The sequence below is a fragment of the Squalius cephalus genome, assembly GCF_949319135.1.
Source record: "Squalius cephalus genome assembly, chromosome: 2".
In the NCBI taxonomy this organism is placed as follows: Eukaryota; Metazoa; Chordata; class Actinopteri; order Cypriniformes; family Leuciscidae; genus Squalius; species Squalius cephalus.
In genome coordinates, this window is record NC_137123.1 from 56645376 (window position 1) to 56665515 (window position 20140).

Genomic DNA, 20140 nt, shown 5'->3' on the forward strand with positions numbered 1-20140 from the left:
GATCAATTCTTTTCTATAAGCCCACTTAATGAGCAGAGAGAATATTCTTGTTGAACTTCGAAAGGAAAAGAAAAAAAAAAGACAAAACAGGCCTGTTGTCAACAATTGTCAGGGCCAAACTGTTATTGTTCCACGTGTTTTAAAATGACATCCAGTTTTCTCGAAACTCCGCCTTTCAACTCACCGCAGCGAGACGCCATTGGTCAAACGCGCTGTCAATCAAACAAACATGGCCGTGCCTTCTAGTTTTTTTGTTTTTTTTATGCCTTCTAGTTTTCTACTGTATGCTGTTTGATTTGAGTGACATCACCAGTTCCGTCCCAACACGGAAATGTGCAATATTTGTAATTTTTTATAGGATCGGTTGTCTGGCATGTCACAGACACTTGCTGAACCGCAACAGTACTGTAAGTGATTGAGCATGTCGCTGTGAATTTTTTTCCGACACTATGTGATAATGGCGTTTTGTTGGAGGAGTTTGGAGCCCGTTCGACCTTAGTGTATATTTACTGACACGAACCTCAAACACGCCGCAACTTTCACCAGATTCAGGGAGAGAATGATGGACTGGAGACAGAAGCTGCAGCTGTTGTTCTTGCTTAGCTTCGCAGGAATCGTGTCACAGGTAATAACGGGAAAATAAATCTCATGTTTACCACTTTATGTTGCTGGTCACCATAGGGAATGCACTGGGATAGTGATATGTGTTGATCTATTTTTGGATACGCGGAGGCGGGGTACTTTGGGGTTCCCGGAATTAAAAATAATAAACAAACAAATCAGTATCAGAAAGAGCTTATTGTTATTATATTAATAAAATGATTATTAGTTGTAGTATTAATAATAACAATAATGAAATGTGTGTCAGTCAGATTAATTTGGTCGAATCGGTTCAGTCGGACGGTTCGTTTGAACGAACCAGTTCACAAACCCCATTCACTCTTTATCACTCTGCGCTGGCTTTTAATGTTCATTTTGTAGTGATATTGAGGGTTTTTTACAATTATGTTTTCGATTAGGTACTGTAGGCTGCATCTAATACGTTTTTTGTACTAATATTTGCCATAACTAATGTAATTTTTGCAGACATTGAATTTTTTTTAATTGAAAGTAAAATATTATCAATATTAGGCTACAATTATTTTTCCTGACATTTTTAACTGTATTATAACGTTACCTACTTCACGGTTTTATTACTGATCAAGGTCATTCCGAACAGTCGAGTGATTATTTTAAATGACCCGATCGAAACGATTCACAAATTTGTGATTCAGATCATTTAAAATAATCAGTTCAAAAGTAGGATTCATTTCGTGAATCGGACTTTGTCCGACATCCGAGCAACAAGCTTGGCAGAAGTTGGAGACCATAGTAATTGAGGTTTTTTTAAGTTAATTTCTGTTTGTGCCCTTATAATAGTGTCATATTATTCCAACCTGAGCACGAGACCTGCATGAGCGCGCGCTTAATAGGCTTGTACTGGAGAGCTCGCGCAATGTAATATTCATTGTTCCCAGAGCGGGTGCACGTGTGTTATAACAAGAGGTCAAGAGTGCTATATGATCATTTATTTTAATCACTTACTGACCCTTGTGTGGCCCATCAGGCTTCAGTCTTAGTCTGACCCGAGTAAATATATATTTTTTGCCCTCAGGATGAATCATTCTAAATGTAAATATTATATCTCCTCAAATACATAATGATTATATGCATTAATAAAATAACAGCTTAATAATGTCCTCATAAAAGTAAATGTTATATCTTATATTGGTGTATTTTGGAGGAGCAAGGCAGTTTTGCAATGTTTTTGCAAATTCTACAGTCAACTTAATTGTAGGCCTACATAACAGGATGGATCCAGCTAACAAAAATATGTTATAAAAAATAACGTTTTGCTATCTTTCCCATTAAGTAAGAAAACATTATATCTGCATGTTCTCTGAATGTTCAAAACACCCAGTTTTTTAAATGTTTTAAAATAGTTTTTCTTTGGTCATGCAAATCCACACAGCAAATAATGTTAGGCAGTTTTTGGTAAATATAGGAGTGGCGTCAAACGATTATGAAGAAGGATATCCTGGTTAATGTCTGTTAACCGTGCTCTCTTACACAAACACACACTAACCTCTGAAGCTATGAAGGATCCCTTATAGACACAATGGTTTTTGTGCTTAAATAACATTTGCTCTAACTCTAACTCTTACAGACATGTGGACATTGTTAAATTTAAAGCTAAATGGTTTTAAAAAGTCTTCACATGTATCCAAACCTGTACATAAACACACACACACACACACACATACACACACACTCACACACACATTCTCTCTCTCTCTCTCTCAAGAGAACACACATTATAAGTATGTGTGGCTACATATCAGGTAGCATTTAGTTTTAAATAGTCTGATATCTGCAGGTGTTTTACTGGTTTCTCTTTCAGTGTGAAGGAGGAAGTTCAGTCTCACTCCCTGAGTCTCTGCTCTTTGTTTCTACACTGGATGGAAGTCTGCATGCCATCAGTAAACAGACAGGAGACATCAAATGGACACTTAAAGAAGGTGTGTGTGTGTACCTGCATGTATGTGCATTATGAAAAGTGATAACAGAAAGAATATGATCCTGCTGTTTTGTAGCATCAAGACGTGTTTAAAGTAAACTGCTTTTCGTTGATACAAACATGACATATTTGACATTTTTAAAATTAGTGTAAATTAATATCTGCCAAACAACTTCCATAACCATTTCACCTTCTCTCTCCTAGATCCCATCATACAGGTCCCTGCATATTTCCAAGAGTAAGTGTTTAACAGATTCAGAAACAAAGTCAACATACAATACCATTCAAAAGTTTGGAGTCTGTAAGATTCTTTCATATTTTTGAAAGAAGGTTCTTCTGCTCACCAAGGCTGCATTTATTTGATCAAAAATAGAGTAAAAACAGTGATATTGCGAGATATCATTACAAACAACTGTTTTCTATTTTGATATATTTTATGATGTAATTTATTCCTGTGATGACAAAGCTGGATTTTCAGCCTCATTCATCAAGTTTTCAGTGTCACATGATCCTTCAGAAATTAATCTAATATGCTGCTCAAGAAAACAGTTGTGCTGCTTAATATTTTCATTGAAACTAATAAAAAAATTATAATGCAGGATTCTTGTATGCTTAGAAAGTTCAAAAGAACAGCATTTATTTAATATAGAAAACTTTTGTGACATTATAAATGTATTTGCTAATTTTTTATAAATTTTATGTGTCCATGCAGAATAAAAAAAGAAAAAAATAACATCTTATTGTCCCCAAATGTTTGAACGGTAGTATGTGTGCGTGTGTTTGTGTGTGTTAAAATCCAGATTAAATCAAAACTGGCCCTGATTACTTTCTTATTTCTTGTTCCTGGTCTTGTGATTGATTCATTGATCTATGTTATTAAGATATTAAGAATCATTTTTTGTCTTCATAGTCTTTCATCATATTGTTAGAACTTTATCTGAAACAACATTCCTTTACCAATGACATTGCTTAAACCATGCAGGCTATTGGATAATGTTATAAATAGCCAAGTACCAATTTGTGCATTGTTTTTTAAAAATCCTGTATTCAAATCTGACTGCATTCTGGAATGTAATGCTTATTTTTCACAATCCAACTTATATTCTGTATTTTCATTTAATTTTCAACGCTTGTAGGCCAGGCTTTTTACCGGATCCCAATGATGGCAGTCTGTATGTTCTAGGAGGCAAGCGTAAAGAGGGTCTGATGGTGAGTGTCACGGGCAGGGCTGTGAATGTTTGTCTGAGTCAATTACAGCTCATGTCATTTCTATGAATCTTCTCTGCAGAAACTCCCGTTCACTATTCCAGAACTGGTCCAGTCTTCTCCCTGCAGGAGCTCCGATGGAGTGCTCTACACGGGTAACGTCAAACATGTTTGTGTGTTTGCAATGTGTTATGGTGAAATCAGTGTTTGATATCTGTAGTGAAAAATTCCCATGCTCATATTCTCATATTTCATGCACAATATGATTTTCCAAAAGTCATGAAAATTAATAAAAGCTTAAAAGTCACAGACATACTTTTAGTTTTGCTAGGCAACTTAATAGGCTAGATTAGATTTTTGTAAGTGTTTGCATAGACTTGATTACATTAAAGGGTTAGTTCACCCAAAAATGAAAATTCTGTCATTAATTACTCACCCTCATGTCATTCCAAACCACTTAGACTTTTGTTCATCTTATTCACAATAAAAGCCTAAATTCAATCTGTTAATCATATAAAGCAACCGAGTCTCTTCAGAAAATTTTGACTAAACCGCTCAATTCATAGGGATTAGTTTTACGATCTCTTTATGAACCTTTTGAAGCTTCAAAGTGGTAGTTGCGTAGCTGTCAATGGAAGGACAGAAAGCTCTCAGATTTCATCAAAAAGATCTTCATTTGTGTTCAACAGAAGAAACAAACTCATACAGGTTTGGAACGACATGAGGGTGAGTAATTAATGAACTATCCCTTTAAGGGGCGTGGGAACCCTGATAGCATGTTCATAAAATGTGAAACCCGTGGAAAGCTGCACTCTCATTTATTGTACTGTCTACATTCCCAGGTAAAAAAGAGGACACTTGGTTTGTGGTTGATCCTCAGACAGGTGAAAAACAGACGAGTCTGAGCACCTCCTCCTCAGACTCCATTTGCCCCTCTGCCCCTCTGCTGTACATTGGTCGCACAGGTCCGAACACACATACATGCACCTTGTCTTATAACTCATGCCTGTCTATGTCTGTCCCTTTGCATATCAGATTCCTCTATATACACCCTAAGTCATTCTGACACTGCACATATAAAGATTTATTTAATTATTTATTTATATCCAATATATTTAACATGTATGGTAATATTGAAACACCCTAGCAACTGCATTGCATCACCTGGCAACCACCAAGGATAAAAAAATATGGTTATATTCACAGCTGACATCTTGAAATTTCCTCAGATTTAGTTGCAATGCATTCTAGTGGCAATTTAGCATTTGTGTTTTTGAAAGAAGTCTTTTATGCTCACCAAGGTCACATTTTTAAAATGAAAAATACAGTAAAAAAAGTAAGAAGTGATAGTGAAGTAAAAAAGTAAAAAAGTAAAAAGTAAAGTGATAGTGAAGGCAAATTAAGTTGGTGAGTGAAAACATTTTAAATGTTTTCTTTGTACTTTTTGTCATTTAAATAAAGGTTCAAGAGAATGAACAAATAACAGATTCTTGATTTTATTGCATTTTAAAAGATGTCCCAACTTTTCTGGTAATGGGATTGTATATTAAAGCTACACTGTGTAGGATTTTCTCCCATCTAGCGGTGAAATTGTTTATGACTACCAACTGAATATTATTTTCTAGCCCCTCCCATTCCGAGGGCGTTTTAACTCCTACGCTGGCCGTATTATTTCAAATCTGCCGGCAGTCGCGAGTAATCTCCCCCTCGCATTCGTCACGGTGCCACTGAGTGTAAAACGCGAAAGGCGAAGCTTGAATTTCCAGGTATGTCCCTCTTTGGCGAATGTATTTTCAAGATGGAGGCGCAACATGGCTGCCGCCATTCAAACGACTCGCTCGTATGTATTATAAATGGCAAATTCTACGCTTACGAGAATACTTGATTAGTTGGTAGAAGTAATTACACATTAATAAGCACATATCATTTTGAAAGAACAAAATGTTTTTTGCTAAGAATCAACTTAAAAAATTACACAGTGTAGCTTTAAAATAGAAAAGAACTGTTATAAATTGTAATAATATTTCACAATATAACTGTTTTTAGAGACTTCTTTCAAAAACATTAAAAATCTTACTGCCTCCAAATCATGTGACGCATGTACGCACGTATGTCTGCAGAATATATGATCACCATGTATGATACGAAGACTCAGGAGCTCCGCTGGAATGCCACCTACAACGACTACTCCGCCCCTCTCTATGATGACAAAAAATATGAATACAGTACGTTCCTCACTATGCATGCACAGATTTTACAAGCCAATCTACTGAATTTGTGAATGCATATGAGTATGTTGGGGATGTTTTTGGATTTCATCATGGTTGCGTGTGTCTGTGTATCACAGAGATGTCACACTTTGCATCCAGTGGGGACGGTCTGGTGGTTACGGTGGATCGGGACTCTGGCGAGGTCTTGTGGATGCAGAAGTTTGATTCTCCAGTGGCGGGGTTCTACTTATGGAGTCAGGACAGTCTGCGGCGAGCTCCTCACCTGACAGTGTCTACAGAAACCCTGCGCTACCTGACCTTTACTGCAGAAAACACACAGTCCCAGACCATGAAGTGGGCCTACCAGTTCACAAAGGAGAACCACAGCACCAAGACTCAGCTAGTGTAAGACAATCTTAGAATGGTATTTTAAAACCCATTTATTTAAAGGGATGGGTTACTCAAAAATACAATTCTGTCATCATTTACTCACCATTTCGTGCCAAACCTGTGTGACTTTCTTTCTTCCATTTAACTGATCCAGGCAATAGAGTGGTGCAGGAAAGACGTCAGAAACCAGAAGACTAATTCACAGCTGGTTACTTCAAGATTTTACTATGGGGTTTTATAATGGGGTTTTTCGATTTCTGTGTAAAATAAAGCCTGCCTCTCACCCAGTGAGTCCAATGCATAATTCCACACACACTCTTAAAGGAACAGTTCAATTAAAGATGAAAAATAAACATAACTTGACTATACTTTGATGTTTTGTTCTACAGCGTAAATTACACATATCCATAGCGACAACGCACATTTTGAAGCAGTACTGTTCATTTTTTTTTAAACGTTTTTAATAAGTTAGATAAGACAGCTTGGTGTGTGAGTGTGTGCAGTGTACGTTGTAGAACAAAACGTCAAAGTCTTGTCAAGTTATGGTTAGCACAGGCTTTATTTTATTCATGAACTGAAAAAAACGCTTTATACAACCCCATAGGAAAATCTCCAAAGAACCAGCGGCGAATTAGACTTCCGGGTTCTGTCATACTTGCACCACTCTTCATACAAGCGCCAACTTTCCGGTCTCTCTCTTGAATCCAACATGGAAGTGACTTAAACTGCAATTCATCGACTGGCCACTAGAGACAGGCTCCAAAAGAGAGTCAATCCCATATACCCCCCATGTTAATATGCCCAAATTTATAACAGAAAACAATATGTTTACAGCCTGATACAAAAAGTAGTTTTGGTCTATATAGTTAATTTTGCCCTTCATGACAACTGTGAGGGAGGGATTTTTTTTAAACTCATCCATTTAAATTATATCAAGCCTTAAAGTTCTGCATAATTAAGGGCGTGGCCACTTGAGTGACAAGGGGATTGCCGCTGCTGTCACTACTAGCCGTTTGTCTGCTGTTTGTTAGCCGTCACGTCACCACAGCTAATCCCGCCTCTTTGCCCATTTTCGGTTATCCGAGAGTAAAGCTCGGTGACGCGCTGCCAAGATGGCGACGGCCGGCTCCGCCCACTTTGGGCTTCAAAAATGCTCTTCAGAAACCTATGGGTCAAGTCACAGACACTACGTCCATATGTTTTTACAGTCTATGGTTATTTCCTTTGGTTACTTTAAAAGGGAGAGGCCTGGTTGAGTTGCATTAGTAATGTGTTGAAACTCGTGGTTATGGTGACATTTCTGAAACACGCACAAAGCAGCTGACCAATCACAAAGCACTGGTCCAGCTGACCAATCAGAGCACATTGTGCTTTTCAGAAGGAGGGACTGACATAAAGACATGAACTAAACAGAGCGTTACTGACAGACTACGGCCCTGTCCCAAATGGAACCCTAAGCCCTCGCCGTCTTCCCCTCAGTCCACACTTTCGTGACGTAATGCCACTTTGACTGTCGGGTAGAGGTCTGCTGCTGAGCAATCTTTCGGGCTCAGCAAAAGTGTGCATCAAGGGCACATATCGGCTGCAAATGGGTGCTTACCAACACCCTTCTGAAAACTAAAATGACAAATGGGACACTCTACGGTGGGACACTCTACGGTCTTTTGGACTTAACCGAAACACGCAGGCGACGGACGAAGTCCACAAGACTGCAAATGCACATAAAATGCGCCATTTGGGAGAGGGCCTGGGAAGACAGGTGCTGCAACAATGTAAAATTGTGAAAGATAAAGTGTTTTTGGAACATTCAAGCGTGAAAACCTATTCTAATAGACCCATAAACAAAATCAATACTTTGAAAAAGGGCATAATAGGGCCCCTTTAATCTAATTATGTATTTTTGTGTGCATATTTTGATAGTCCCACTCTCTATGTTGGCAAGACGGACTCTCATCTGTATGCTTCTGCCTCCCTTGTACATAAAGGTGTTGCAATAGTGGTAAGTTCAGCTATCATTTTTTCAAAACCAATAGTAAATCTTCCTTCTGAATAACCTTATTCTTTCCCATTGAAGCCAAAAGGTCTCACTCTTGCACGCATCGAGGGGCCCATCACAGCTGGCGTCACAATGGGTAATGGGCGGCCCGAGTGTGAGATCACGCCCAGCACTGATGTGAAATATCCACCAGGAAGCAGCACCTCTCTGCAGAATCAGTGGCTGCTGATAGGTACGGCCAACCAATACATTTGAACACACAACGTATTTATCTTTATATATGCACAGACTCTCTAAATTGTACTCTAAATTTTGCTCATTTACATACTTAAAATATACATGCATGTGTAATGCTGCAACACCCACAGGTTAAGTTCTAGTTCAGCAGATTCAGGACTGAGGTTTATTTTCTTACCTCTGACTAAACCAGTTTTAAAACCAGTTGGGCTGGGCTGATTAAAATGTGAAGAGATGCACAAAAAAAATCATCTTCCCTCAAACTGTTGTCCTAAAACAGCGGCTTATTATATTATATTATATTATATTATATTATATTATATTATATTATATTATATTATATTATATTATATTATATTATATATTTTTTTAAATTAAAACAATGAATATATTAAATATAGTTAAATCAAAAACATTATAGCCTAGTATATTATATTATATTACTTTATAAGTAGATTTAATGTTTAAAATGTTGTTAAATAACAAAATTAAATTAAATAGTTAAAGAAAGAGCATTTACAAATTACATTTCTTAATGTTCATTCAACGAATATCAGTATATTGTATTACATTTATGCATGCGCGCGTGTGTGTGTGTGTGTGTGTGTGTGTGTGTGTGTGTGTGTGTGTGTGTGTGTGTGTGTGTGTGTGTGTGTGTGTGTGTGTGTGTGTCCAAATATGGCAATAAATGTTCCTTGACCTTCTTTTGGTCCCCATGAGGAAAACAGCTTATAAATCTTTGTAAAGTATGTTTTTTAAAAATATGAAAATGCAGAAAGTTTTCTGTGATGGATAGGGTTAGGGGATAGAATATACAGTTTGTACAGTATAAAATTCATTATGTCTATGTAATGTCCCCATAAAACACGAAAACCCATCGTGTGTTTATGTATGTGTGTGTGTGTGTATGTGTGTGTGTGTGTATGAATAGGTCACCATGAAGTCCCTCCTGTGGCTCACACCACCATGTTGAGAGATTTTCCAGAAAACCTGCAGCGCTCTGGTGATGTCATCCCACCTCGGGGTTCTGGTTCTTTCCGTTCTCCGTCTCACCCAGTGAGTCCAATGCATAATTCCACACACTTAAGCAAAAAATTAAGAAACATTTATTCACCCTCATGTTGTCTGGAAAATTAACATTTATATACATTGTAAACACATACAATGATATTATGTTCACAGTGCTGTTTTCCAGAAAATGTTCAAAAAGGAGAAATTAAAAGTACCATAAAAGTAATCTATAAATAAAAGTACCGTAAAGTAATCTATGCTTGTAATCTATGTAATAATGCTATTTATTTTTAAGGTAATATAATATTAGTTATTATTAACAGAAAATATGACATACTTCTGATATTATGACATACTTCTGGCTATTTCCATGTAGAAAACTATGCTTGATTTAGCTAAATGGGGGATTAACATGAATGTTGATTTGTGAGCTGTACATTCTTAAATGAAATTGTGAAATAAATTGAGATTCAGATGACAGTGTCTGTAGCATCTTAATAAGTGGTTGTAGGCCGTTGAAAATCTCTTGCATGATGAAATGGCAAGCATTTCGAACAGCCAAGCACAAACTTGTCATCTTTTGTTTACAGTTGCCACCAGTAACAAAGCACAGCTCTTCCCCCGTTTTGCCAGACTCCTTGACCTCTGACCCCATGACCGTGCTGGTGGTGACACTGCTGCTGGGAGCATGGATTGCCTTCCTGCTAAAACACAAGAAAGTGAGTTATAGATTTAGAGAGGGTATTTGGAATTAATTGGTATCAGTATCAGTGTTCCTCTAAAGTAACCCTCTGATGTTAATGAATATATATAATTTATTTATCATTAGTGGTGACACCACCTATACACATATACATATAACTATTTACACACACACACACACACATAATGTGGGCTTAAAGGGATAGTTCACCCAAAAATGAAAATTCTGTCATTAATTACTCGCCCTCATGTCGTTCCAAACACGTAAGACTTGCTTTCATCTCCGGAACACAAATGAAGATCTTTTTAATGAAATCACCTACCAATTTGACTCTTCAAAAAGTTCATAAAGACATTGTAAAACTTATCCATATCAATTGAGCAGTTTAGTCCAAATTTTCTTTAGAGACTCGATCGCTTTAAATGATGAACAGATTGAATTTAGGCTTTTTATTCACACTTTTTTATTCACATAACACATATGTATTTATTATTTACATATAGACCTATATATTGATAATATATATATATATATATATATATATATATATATATATATATATATATATGTTATATAAGAAATTACACTTAAAAACTGATTGTTGTTCTTTTTTTGATCAGCCTGTCAAAATATCCCTGAGGTCTGAAGAGTCAGTGGACTCCAACCCTTTGCCCGGGCTGACCAATCAGAGCGCTCCGTCAGAGTCCAACACTTCCCCCTCATCATCATCATCCTACAACAACAACAGCAATTCAGGGAAGACTAGCTCTGTTGCATCCAATCAAACACAGCCATTCTCAAGCAAAGACTCCGCCCCCGTAACGACAGCCGGCCAGTCACAGAGTATGGGATCTATTCTACTGAGCCTCATTAATGAAACACAAAAACAAATTTTTGTGTAAATATACAATTAAATCCAAGCTATCCTTAATTAGATGTATGCTTTATATGACTAATTATAAGAAATGTTTTTTAAAGAAGGATTTTACAAATTTACAAAAATTTGTTCTGCTTGTATTTCATGAGTGAGGCCCATTGATTTTCCTATTTATTTATATGTTATTCACTATAATGCTAATTTTAGTTAATGACTTTTTTTAAGTGAGTAACTAATGTCAGATGTATTATTTCTTAGCTCTTTCCACATTGCATAGCATTGTTATTTGTGTGTTCATATTCTTCAGATGAACAACATGACGTTGTGGAAGTGGCTAAAATCTCTTTCAGTCCTGCTGAGGTGTTGGGCCATGGGACGGCGGGAACCTTCGTGTTCCGGTGGGTTTTCATGGATTGTGTGATACTAATGTAGTGTACTAATTCTGTGTTGTGAAGTTACATTTTCAACCCGTAAGCTTTGTATTGTTACAATGTCGGTAGTATGTGTAAATGAACAATGTTTACTCGTTCTTCATGTTACCTGGAACAAGAAATTAATTGTTGTTAGCAAGTGTCAGCCGGATGAAGCAAAATGCGTACGGACTTTTGACACCATTATATCTAAAAGTTTGTTTAGAAGTATTTCCTACTAAAACAAAGCAGACAGTATTTGATAGCGTATCCATAGCAGACTAGTTTCAGACAAAATTCACCTTTCTATTGCATAGTCAGCCGAGTTTTATTGAAAGCCATTTTTGTCTGCGGTGAAACGTTTTTGTAATCTGAGCATTTTTGTTTTGTTCTGGTTTGGTTGGTTGGTTGTTCTTTACCCTAAATTCACTGGTGTTGTGCACACAGGGGTCAGTTTGACGGTCGGCGTGTGGCGGTAAAGCGTATCCTTCCGGAGTGTGTAGAGTTTGCGGAGCGAGAGGTTCAGCTCCTCCGTGAATCAGACGAGCATCCCAACGTCATCCGTTACTTCTGCACAGAGCGGGACAGACAGTTCACTTACATCGCCATAGAGCTGTGTGCTGCCACACTCCAGCAGGTGTGTTTTAATGAGTGTTTGTGTGTGTGTGCATAGAATGACGGTTTTAATGCATGGTTTTAAGGGATGCTAATATTTTTGCCTTCCACTTTTCTCTGTTTTATCATTATTTGTGAAGTCTGTCTACATGAGAATTTTATAATTCAATTCTACACTCTAAAAAATGCTGGGTTGTTTCAACCCATGTTTGGGTCAAATATGGACTAACCCAACCACTGGGTTTAATAATTTAATTTAAAAAAATTAAACCAGGGTTGAAATGACTGCCAAATGAAATGACTTTCCTTGAAGGAACACTCCACCGTTTTTTGAAATAGGGCTTATTCACCTTCTTTCCTACATTAGTGGAGCGGCTAAGTGATATAATCGTTCAGTTTATGATACAAGCGTGAAAATTGGCATGAGCAGTCTCCATGGGTCACTTGACAAGAAAATTGTCCGAGCCACTTGAAATTTCAAGATTTTTCATTTTTCAATATGGCCGACACCTTAGTGGAGCAGTTAAGTGATATAGTGGTTTATTTGGTGATACAAGCATGAAAATTGGCATGAGCAGTCTCTGTGGGTCACTTGACAATAAGCCACCCACAGCTACTTGAAATTTCAAGATGGCCACCACCTTAGTGGAGCAATTAGGCTCATGGCAATTTTCATGCTTGTATCACCAACTAAATGATTTCTTAAGCCTAATTGCTCCACTAAGGTGGTGGCCATCTTGAAAAATGGCCGCCATCTTGAAATTTCAAGTAGCTGTAGGTGGCTTATTGTCAAGTGACCCACAGAGACTGCTCATGCCAATTTTCATGCTTGTATCACCAAATAAACCACTATATCACTTAACTGCTCCACTAAGGTGTCGGCCATCTTGAAAAATGGCCGCCGTCTTGAAATTTCAAGTGGCTCGGACAATTTTCTTGTCAAGTGACCCATGGAGACTGCTCATGCCAATTTTCACGCTTGTATCATAAACTGAACGATTCTGCCAAACATAAGCACTTAGCCCAGGGTTCACCAATCTCGGTCCTGGAGGGCCGCTGTCCTGCAGAGTTTAGCTCCAACCCCAATTAAACACACCTGAACCAGCTAATCAAGGTCTCACTAGGCATACTAGAAACTTTCAAACAGGTGTGTTGGAGCTGGTTGGAGCTAAACTCTGCAGGGACAGCGGCCCTCCAGGACCGAGATTGGTGAACCCTGACTTAGCCGCTCCACTACATTTAGATAGATGGGAAAATGCATTTTTGTCTCAGTGCATGCATTGTTTTAGTTTGACAGGGTCGGCGCGAGCTTAGCTTTTCCTAGGCAGATATTGACTATATTAGGGGGAAGCACAGGCGAAGCACTGCTACTTGGGCGCAGAGTTATCACGCAGTCGTGGGATTTCATGTGTTGCGTGATATCTCTGCGCTATTAGTTATCTCTGTGATAATAATCACCCTAATATAGTCCCAAGTCAATATCTGCCTAGGAAATCGCCTAGTGTTAATCTGCATCGTTATTTGTACTCGTTGTGAATACGCAGGCCACAAGAAGTAATTAGGTGGGGTTTTTTTTGTTGTTGTTTTGATCACTTTTACTCAGGACATGCTAGCTGGCAACAAAGGATTCCATTCATTAAGCTAAGCTAAGCTCACGCCGACCCTGTCAAACTAAAACAATGCATGCACTGAGACAAAAATGCATCTGCCCACCTATAAATGTAGGAAAGAAGGTGAATAAGCCCTATTTCAAAAAACGGTGGAGTGTTTGTTTAAAGGGACTTACATTCAAGATACGTTCTCTGACAAATATACAAAATGCTTAATTTTAAAAGATGGTTTAAGGATTTAGATATTTCTTCTAAAAAACATGAACATTTTTTGATAAAGATATACTGTATTCTCTATTTTTTTTAACTGTATAATAACATTTTCAGTATTCAATTTTGTCTGTAATCAACTGTATTTTCAGCTGTATAATCACAACTCATCTGTTCCCATGCACTCTGTTTTTTTGTATGTAGTATGTGGAGGACCCAAGCTGTCCTTACTCAGGCCTGAACCCAGTGTCTCTGCTGGACCAGACAATGTGTGGCCTCACTCACCTTCACTCCCTCAACATCGGTGAGCCACTGTTGTCATAGCAACCATTCCAACGATAACTCCCCTCCTGTAACTACATAAAAATGCGTTATAGTTGCACATGCTAGTATTGCATTGCACTGATGTTTATTAAATGAGTAACCGGATAGTGAGGGCATATATGCAACCCTCGGACATTTTTTAATTACGTGACCCTCTCGTACTCAGTTCACAGGGATTTAAAGCCACGGAATATTTTGCTCTCTCTCCCGGGGGCATTGGGTCGAGTCCGGGCGGTGATCTCAGATTTCGGCTTGTGTAAGAAGCTTCCAGATGGTCGCCATAGTTTCAGCCTACGCTCTGGAATACCAGGAACCGAAGGCTGGATTGCCCCTGAATTACTCATAAATGCACCAAAAGGGAACCCTGTACGACAAACACACACGTCACACGTTGAATTTAAAAAACAGATACTGTGGCGTACTGAATTTTAAAAACTAAATAAGATTCTAAATATTTCATTGTAATTCATTGCATTGTTTCCTCTATTTTTATCTCTTTAGACGAGTGCCGTGGACATATTTTCTGCCGGATGTGTGTTTTATTATGTGACGTCCAAAGGACAGCATCCGTTTGGTGACACTCTGCGACGTCAAGCTAATATCCTCTCTGCAGTCTATAACCTCGACCACTTTATGGAGGATATTCATGGTTTGTGTGCATGCTTTAATGTGCTTGTATGTGAACTCTCTGTTTCAGAAGTGTCCGGCTTTGTTTAGAAACTCTTATCACTGCCATAAATGTCACATGAAAATGTCCCATCAGTAGAAATGATTTGTTTGTATTGCATTGCCATCAACTAATAACTGTGTTGTTTGGCTGATTAACAAGTGTCTTTTTAAAGGGGACGTAATATATCCTTTTTCAAAGTCTCCATTTTGTTTTCTGGGGTCTAATAGAATAGGTTTTCATGATTGTAGTACTCAAGACTACAATCAAGGCGTTTCAGGGAGTTCAGAAACAGTTTGCACTGATATAGAGAATAACTGCCTATGAAATGGACTTTGTGCTTTTTAACTTTTCAGACCTTTTTTCATGCTCAAACAACAACATTACACACTAAAGAAAGTTGAAAAGCTTAATAGGACCCCTTCATTAAATTAATTGTAAAATCAGCCTTGTCAATGAATAACAAAAATGTTGTTTTAAAATACTATTGATAAATTTTAGGTATTTATTAGGTAAAATAAATGTTTAATTCATTTGTATGCATTTAAAAATTCTGTCATCATTTACTCACCCTCATGTTGTTCTAAACCTGTACGAGTTTGTTTCTTCTGTTGAACACAAAAGAAGATATTTTGAAGAATGTTGGTATCCAAATTGTTGACGATAGCCATTGACTTTCATAGTAGGAAATTAATGCTACTGTCAACTGTCTGGTTACAACATTCTTCAAAATATCTTTTGTGTTCAACAGAAGAAACGAACTCGTACAGGTTTGGAACAACATGAGGGTGAGTAAATGATGACAGAATTTTTATTGTTGGGTGAACTATCGCTTTAATGGTTTTCTGTCTGTTTTGGTGTTTGTAGAGGACGTGATTGGCCGAGATCTGATTGAGCGGATGATCAGTGCAGAACCAGAGACACGTCCTTCAGCAGCGTCCATCCTCAAACATCCCTTCTTCTGGAGTCCAGAGAAACAACTGCAGTTCTTTCAGGTGTGTGTTTGTGTGTGTTCAGTGAAGCACGTTGAAGGGTATAGCGAGAAAGTAAATTCATTCTTTGGCTATAGGATGTCAGTGACAGAATAGAGAAGGAGCCGGCAGACAGCCCTATAGTGGCCCGTCTGGAGAACTCCGGCAGATCTGTCGTGAGAACCAACTGGAGGATGCACATATCGGCACCGCTGCAGGCTGGTAAGCACTGCTATTTACATTTGAATAAAATGTGGATTTTTTTTATGTATATGAAATGAACAATGTTTTATTCCACGTTCATTCATATCTTTAAATTTGCATGTTTAATATAAACCTTTTTCCATCTTGCAGATCTTAGAAAATTTCGTACATATAAAGGAAACTCTGTGAGAGACCTTCTTAGAGCAATGCGAAATAAAGTAAGTGTTTAGAACTTTAATGTGTTTGTACTACATACAACAGTCAGTAACCACAAAAAAACAATTCACATTGATATAATATAATATAATATAATATAATATAATATAATATAATATAATATAATATAATATAATATAATATAATATATACCATTCAAAAGTTTGGGGTTGGTAAGAATCTTTTATGCTCACCAACGTTGCATTTAATTAATCAAAAATACAGTAAAAACAGTATGTGATAAGGACCCAAGCGGTCACAAGGAGAATCACTCCATGGTGGAAAAAACAGAAATGTGGTCAATGGTTATTAAAATGGGTGTGCAAAATGTGCAAATAAATAGTGTTAAAGGGATAGTTCACCCAAAAATAAAAAATTCCGTCATCATTTACTCACCCTCAAGTTTTTCTAAACCTGTATGAGTTTCTGTGTTCTGTTAAACTTAAAAGAATATATTTTGAAGAATGTGGGTAACCAAACAGTTTCTGATCCCCATTGACTTCCATAGTATACATTTTTTCCTACTATGGAAGTCAATGGGGTACATCAACTGTTTGGTTATCCACATTCTTCAAAATATCTTCTTTCATGTTCAACAGAAGAAAGAAACTCATACAGGTTTAGAACAACTTGAGGGTGAGTAAATGATGACAGATTATTATTATTTATTTATTTTTTTGGTGTACTATCACTTTAAGAGCGTGATTTAAAACAAAGGTTATTAATACAACCAGTCTAAAAACTAGCACTGTACAGGTACTAAAACAGCACCAGCTCCCCTCTACAACAATTGAGGCCGGAGTTTTTCTGCGCTCAAACATCGCTAACAATAACCTACAGTTTCTCATGCTCAAAACAATCCATCCACCAGTGTTCCATTCTACTAGTGACGGCTGTGTTAAAGGGATAGTTCACTTTGAAATTAAATGTTGGTATGTTTTAGCTTACCTCAAGGGCATCCAAGATATAGGTGTCAAATAGTTTCAATTTTGATATTTTTAGGTCAAACCGTTCTTGTCTGGCAGTCATATAATGCAGGTCTGTGGTCACTGTCTCAAAGAGCATGCACAGAGTCCAAATTAAAACAATTCCCCATCGTCCAAATTAAACAATTCCCCATCGTAAGTACACATTGATGGCCTAAGACACGAAACGAGAGGTTTGTGTGAGAAAACGAACAGTATTTATATCGTTTTTTAACTCTTGTACACAGCCACGTCCAAGTGATCTGAGGGCGCTCGCACATCCTGGTGTGTGACGTGTGCGCAGACTGGTGCATAGATATATACAATAGATGTCGCCTTGGCTACGGCAGTTCATTGGAACGAATGCCGTAGCCAAGGCCGCATCTATTCTAGTGTATATATATCTATGCACCAGTCTGCGCACACGTCACACAGCAGGATCCGCGAGCGCCCTCAGATCACTTGGACGTGGCTGTGTACAAGAGTTAAAAACGATATAAATACTGTTCGTTTTCTCACACAAACCGCTCGTTTCGTGTCTTAGGCCATCAATGTGTACTTACGATGGGGAATTGTTTAATTTGGACGATGGGGAATTGTTTTAATTTGGACTCTGTGCATGCTCTTTGAGACAGTGACCACAGACCTGCATTATATGACTGCCAGACAAGAACGGTTTGACCTAAAAATATCAAAATTGAAACTACTGCGGAAAAAAGACACCTACATCTTGGATGCCCTTGAGGTAAGCTAAAACATACCAAAATTTAATTTCAAAGTGAACTATCCCTTTAAATACACACACGCTCATACAAATATGAGCATACCATTTTCAATAAAATAAGCTCTAGCCTCATGCAGCCACTTTGCTGAATAAAAGTAATTACTTTATGACCCCAAACTTTGGAATAATATCATATCATATATCCTAACCTCTCGTCTAATGTTTTTCAACAGAAACATCATTATCATGAACTCCCATCAGAGGTTCAGATAGCTCTCGGTGAAGTCCCTGATGGTTTTGTGACATATTTTACCTCCCGTTTCCCGCGGTTACTGCTTCACACGCATTCAGCGCTCAGCATCTGTGCCCCCGAGAGACCGTTTCACCCGTACTACCACCACTAAACATCCGCAGAGACATACTTGTTTGTTCCTACACTGGACTGGAGAGGAAAAGTAGGGTGCTTGAGGAAATGGACACCTTGAGGACTAGACTAAAGACTATCAATCTATAATTATGGACGTCAGAACTGTGAGCATATTTCGTTGTAGGGCACTACAGACAATTTCTTATAAACATCCCAATGGGCTTGCTGATTTTTATGCCTATGCTTTTATAGAGACAGGTTTTATAGGTCAGATAAAAAACAAGTGAGTTACTGAGTGTATTAATGGGCTTTTACAAAGCTGCCATTTTTCGCTGCTGGCTTTGCTGCTGGAACCAAATAGTAAAGAAATAAAAGGCCTTATTTTCCAATGAGTTGACATCAGCTTATATATTGGCATATGTTCCACCATTTTTGTTTTATTTTAGTTCTGGCTTTTAACACACAAGATTGCTGAATCTCCAGCTAACTACTTGTATTAATAGGTAGAGTTCTACATGGTAAAAGTATTTTTATATTAAGGACATGGTTTCTTAAAGGGATAACTCACTGCAAAATTAAAATTCTGTCATCATACATTCACCCTCATGTCTTTTAAAGTCATATGACTGACTTTCTTCCATGAAAAACAAAACGAGAACATTTTGAAGACTGCCATTTTTCATTCAATTACAATGAATGGATGATTTCAAGTTTTATAAAGGGTGAAAAGTACTCTAAAAATATATTATATATGTGGTCCATCTTGTGCAGTATATTCCAAGTCATTAATAAATTAGTGGTTTTCGTTTTTGGGTGAACTATAGTTTTAGCCAGGTTACATGCTAAAAGAATGATAAAAGCCAGCACAACATCCATTAATATTTGCAGATATATGAAGATATTTGATAATTTGTGTACTAAAAACAAGAAATATTCTTTTTTCTTTCTGTGTCATATTGTACACGTTATTCTTGTATTTGTGTGATTCAGATAAATTGCAACTGTTTTTTTTTTTCCCTTTTACGATTCACAAAAAAAGATTATGGATCTTTTACAGTCTAACACACATTGCAGTTTCATCCTCGTCTTTCTGTTACAGCTTTGAAACACAAATATGGTGTTTCCTTAAAGTATTTTTACTACCTGCTGTACACTAGTTTTATACTGCTAGTTTAAAAAAACAAACATTTCTTTTTATAAATTAAGTGTTGAGGATATTCGCCACTGGAACTATTCACCAAATGTGGAAATACTAGTGCCTTTGTTTTTCTACCAAATATTGAGTTAATGTATACTATGTTTTACAAAAAAAATCTGATTGAATCAGGTGGTATTCACACACTGGGATAATTACAAGCTACTCAAAAATATCATTAAATTACCATGGTGCACGTACATAAACATGCTAGTACCATGGTACTTTTATGTGCCATTTTACTATAGCATCTACAACAGACTATTGGCTAACTTAATGTAAAATGTTTCAATTAAACATGTTTTACACTAACTTGGTGCCCTGCAAAACACTTTGCACTCTGGGGTTATACTTTTATACCTTGGTTTTTTGTTTGGTGCACACAAAAAAAGTTAAATAAACTGTATTTTTAAGCATTTTGTTTGTGTTTAAGTTTTCCCTGCAGTTTTATTTTATCCATGATAAATCAGCCAGC

The 20140-nt window shown here is 37.3% G+C and overlaps 1 protein-coding gene across 1 annotated transcript; it reads left to right on the forward strand.

The window, feature by feature from the left end:
- The first annotated feature begins 279 nt into the window (after positions 1-279).
- Positions 280-20084, forward strand: ern2 (endoplasmic reticulum to nucleus signaling 2). The gene is made up of 22 exons (XM_079895907.1): positions 280-625; positions 2441-2558; positions 2762-2795; positions 3694-3766; positions 3846-3918; positions 4606-4728; positions 5884-5988; positions 6111-6378; positions 8284-8362; positions 8438-8591; positions 9528-9652; positions 10198-10326; positions 10931-11153; positions 11495-11585; positions 12045-12234; positions 14237-14336; positions 14523-14722; positions 14858-15005; positions 15891-16018; positions 16093-16216; positions 16349-16416; positions 18337-20084. Exons 1-22 carry the CDS (start codon positions 560-562, stop codon positions 18505-18507), a joined length of 2790 nt encoding a protein of 929 aa, XP_079752033.1. The 5' UTR covers positions 280-559; the 3' UTR covers positions 18508-20084.
- Positions 20085-20140: the final 56 nt, after the last annotated feature.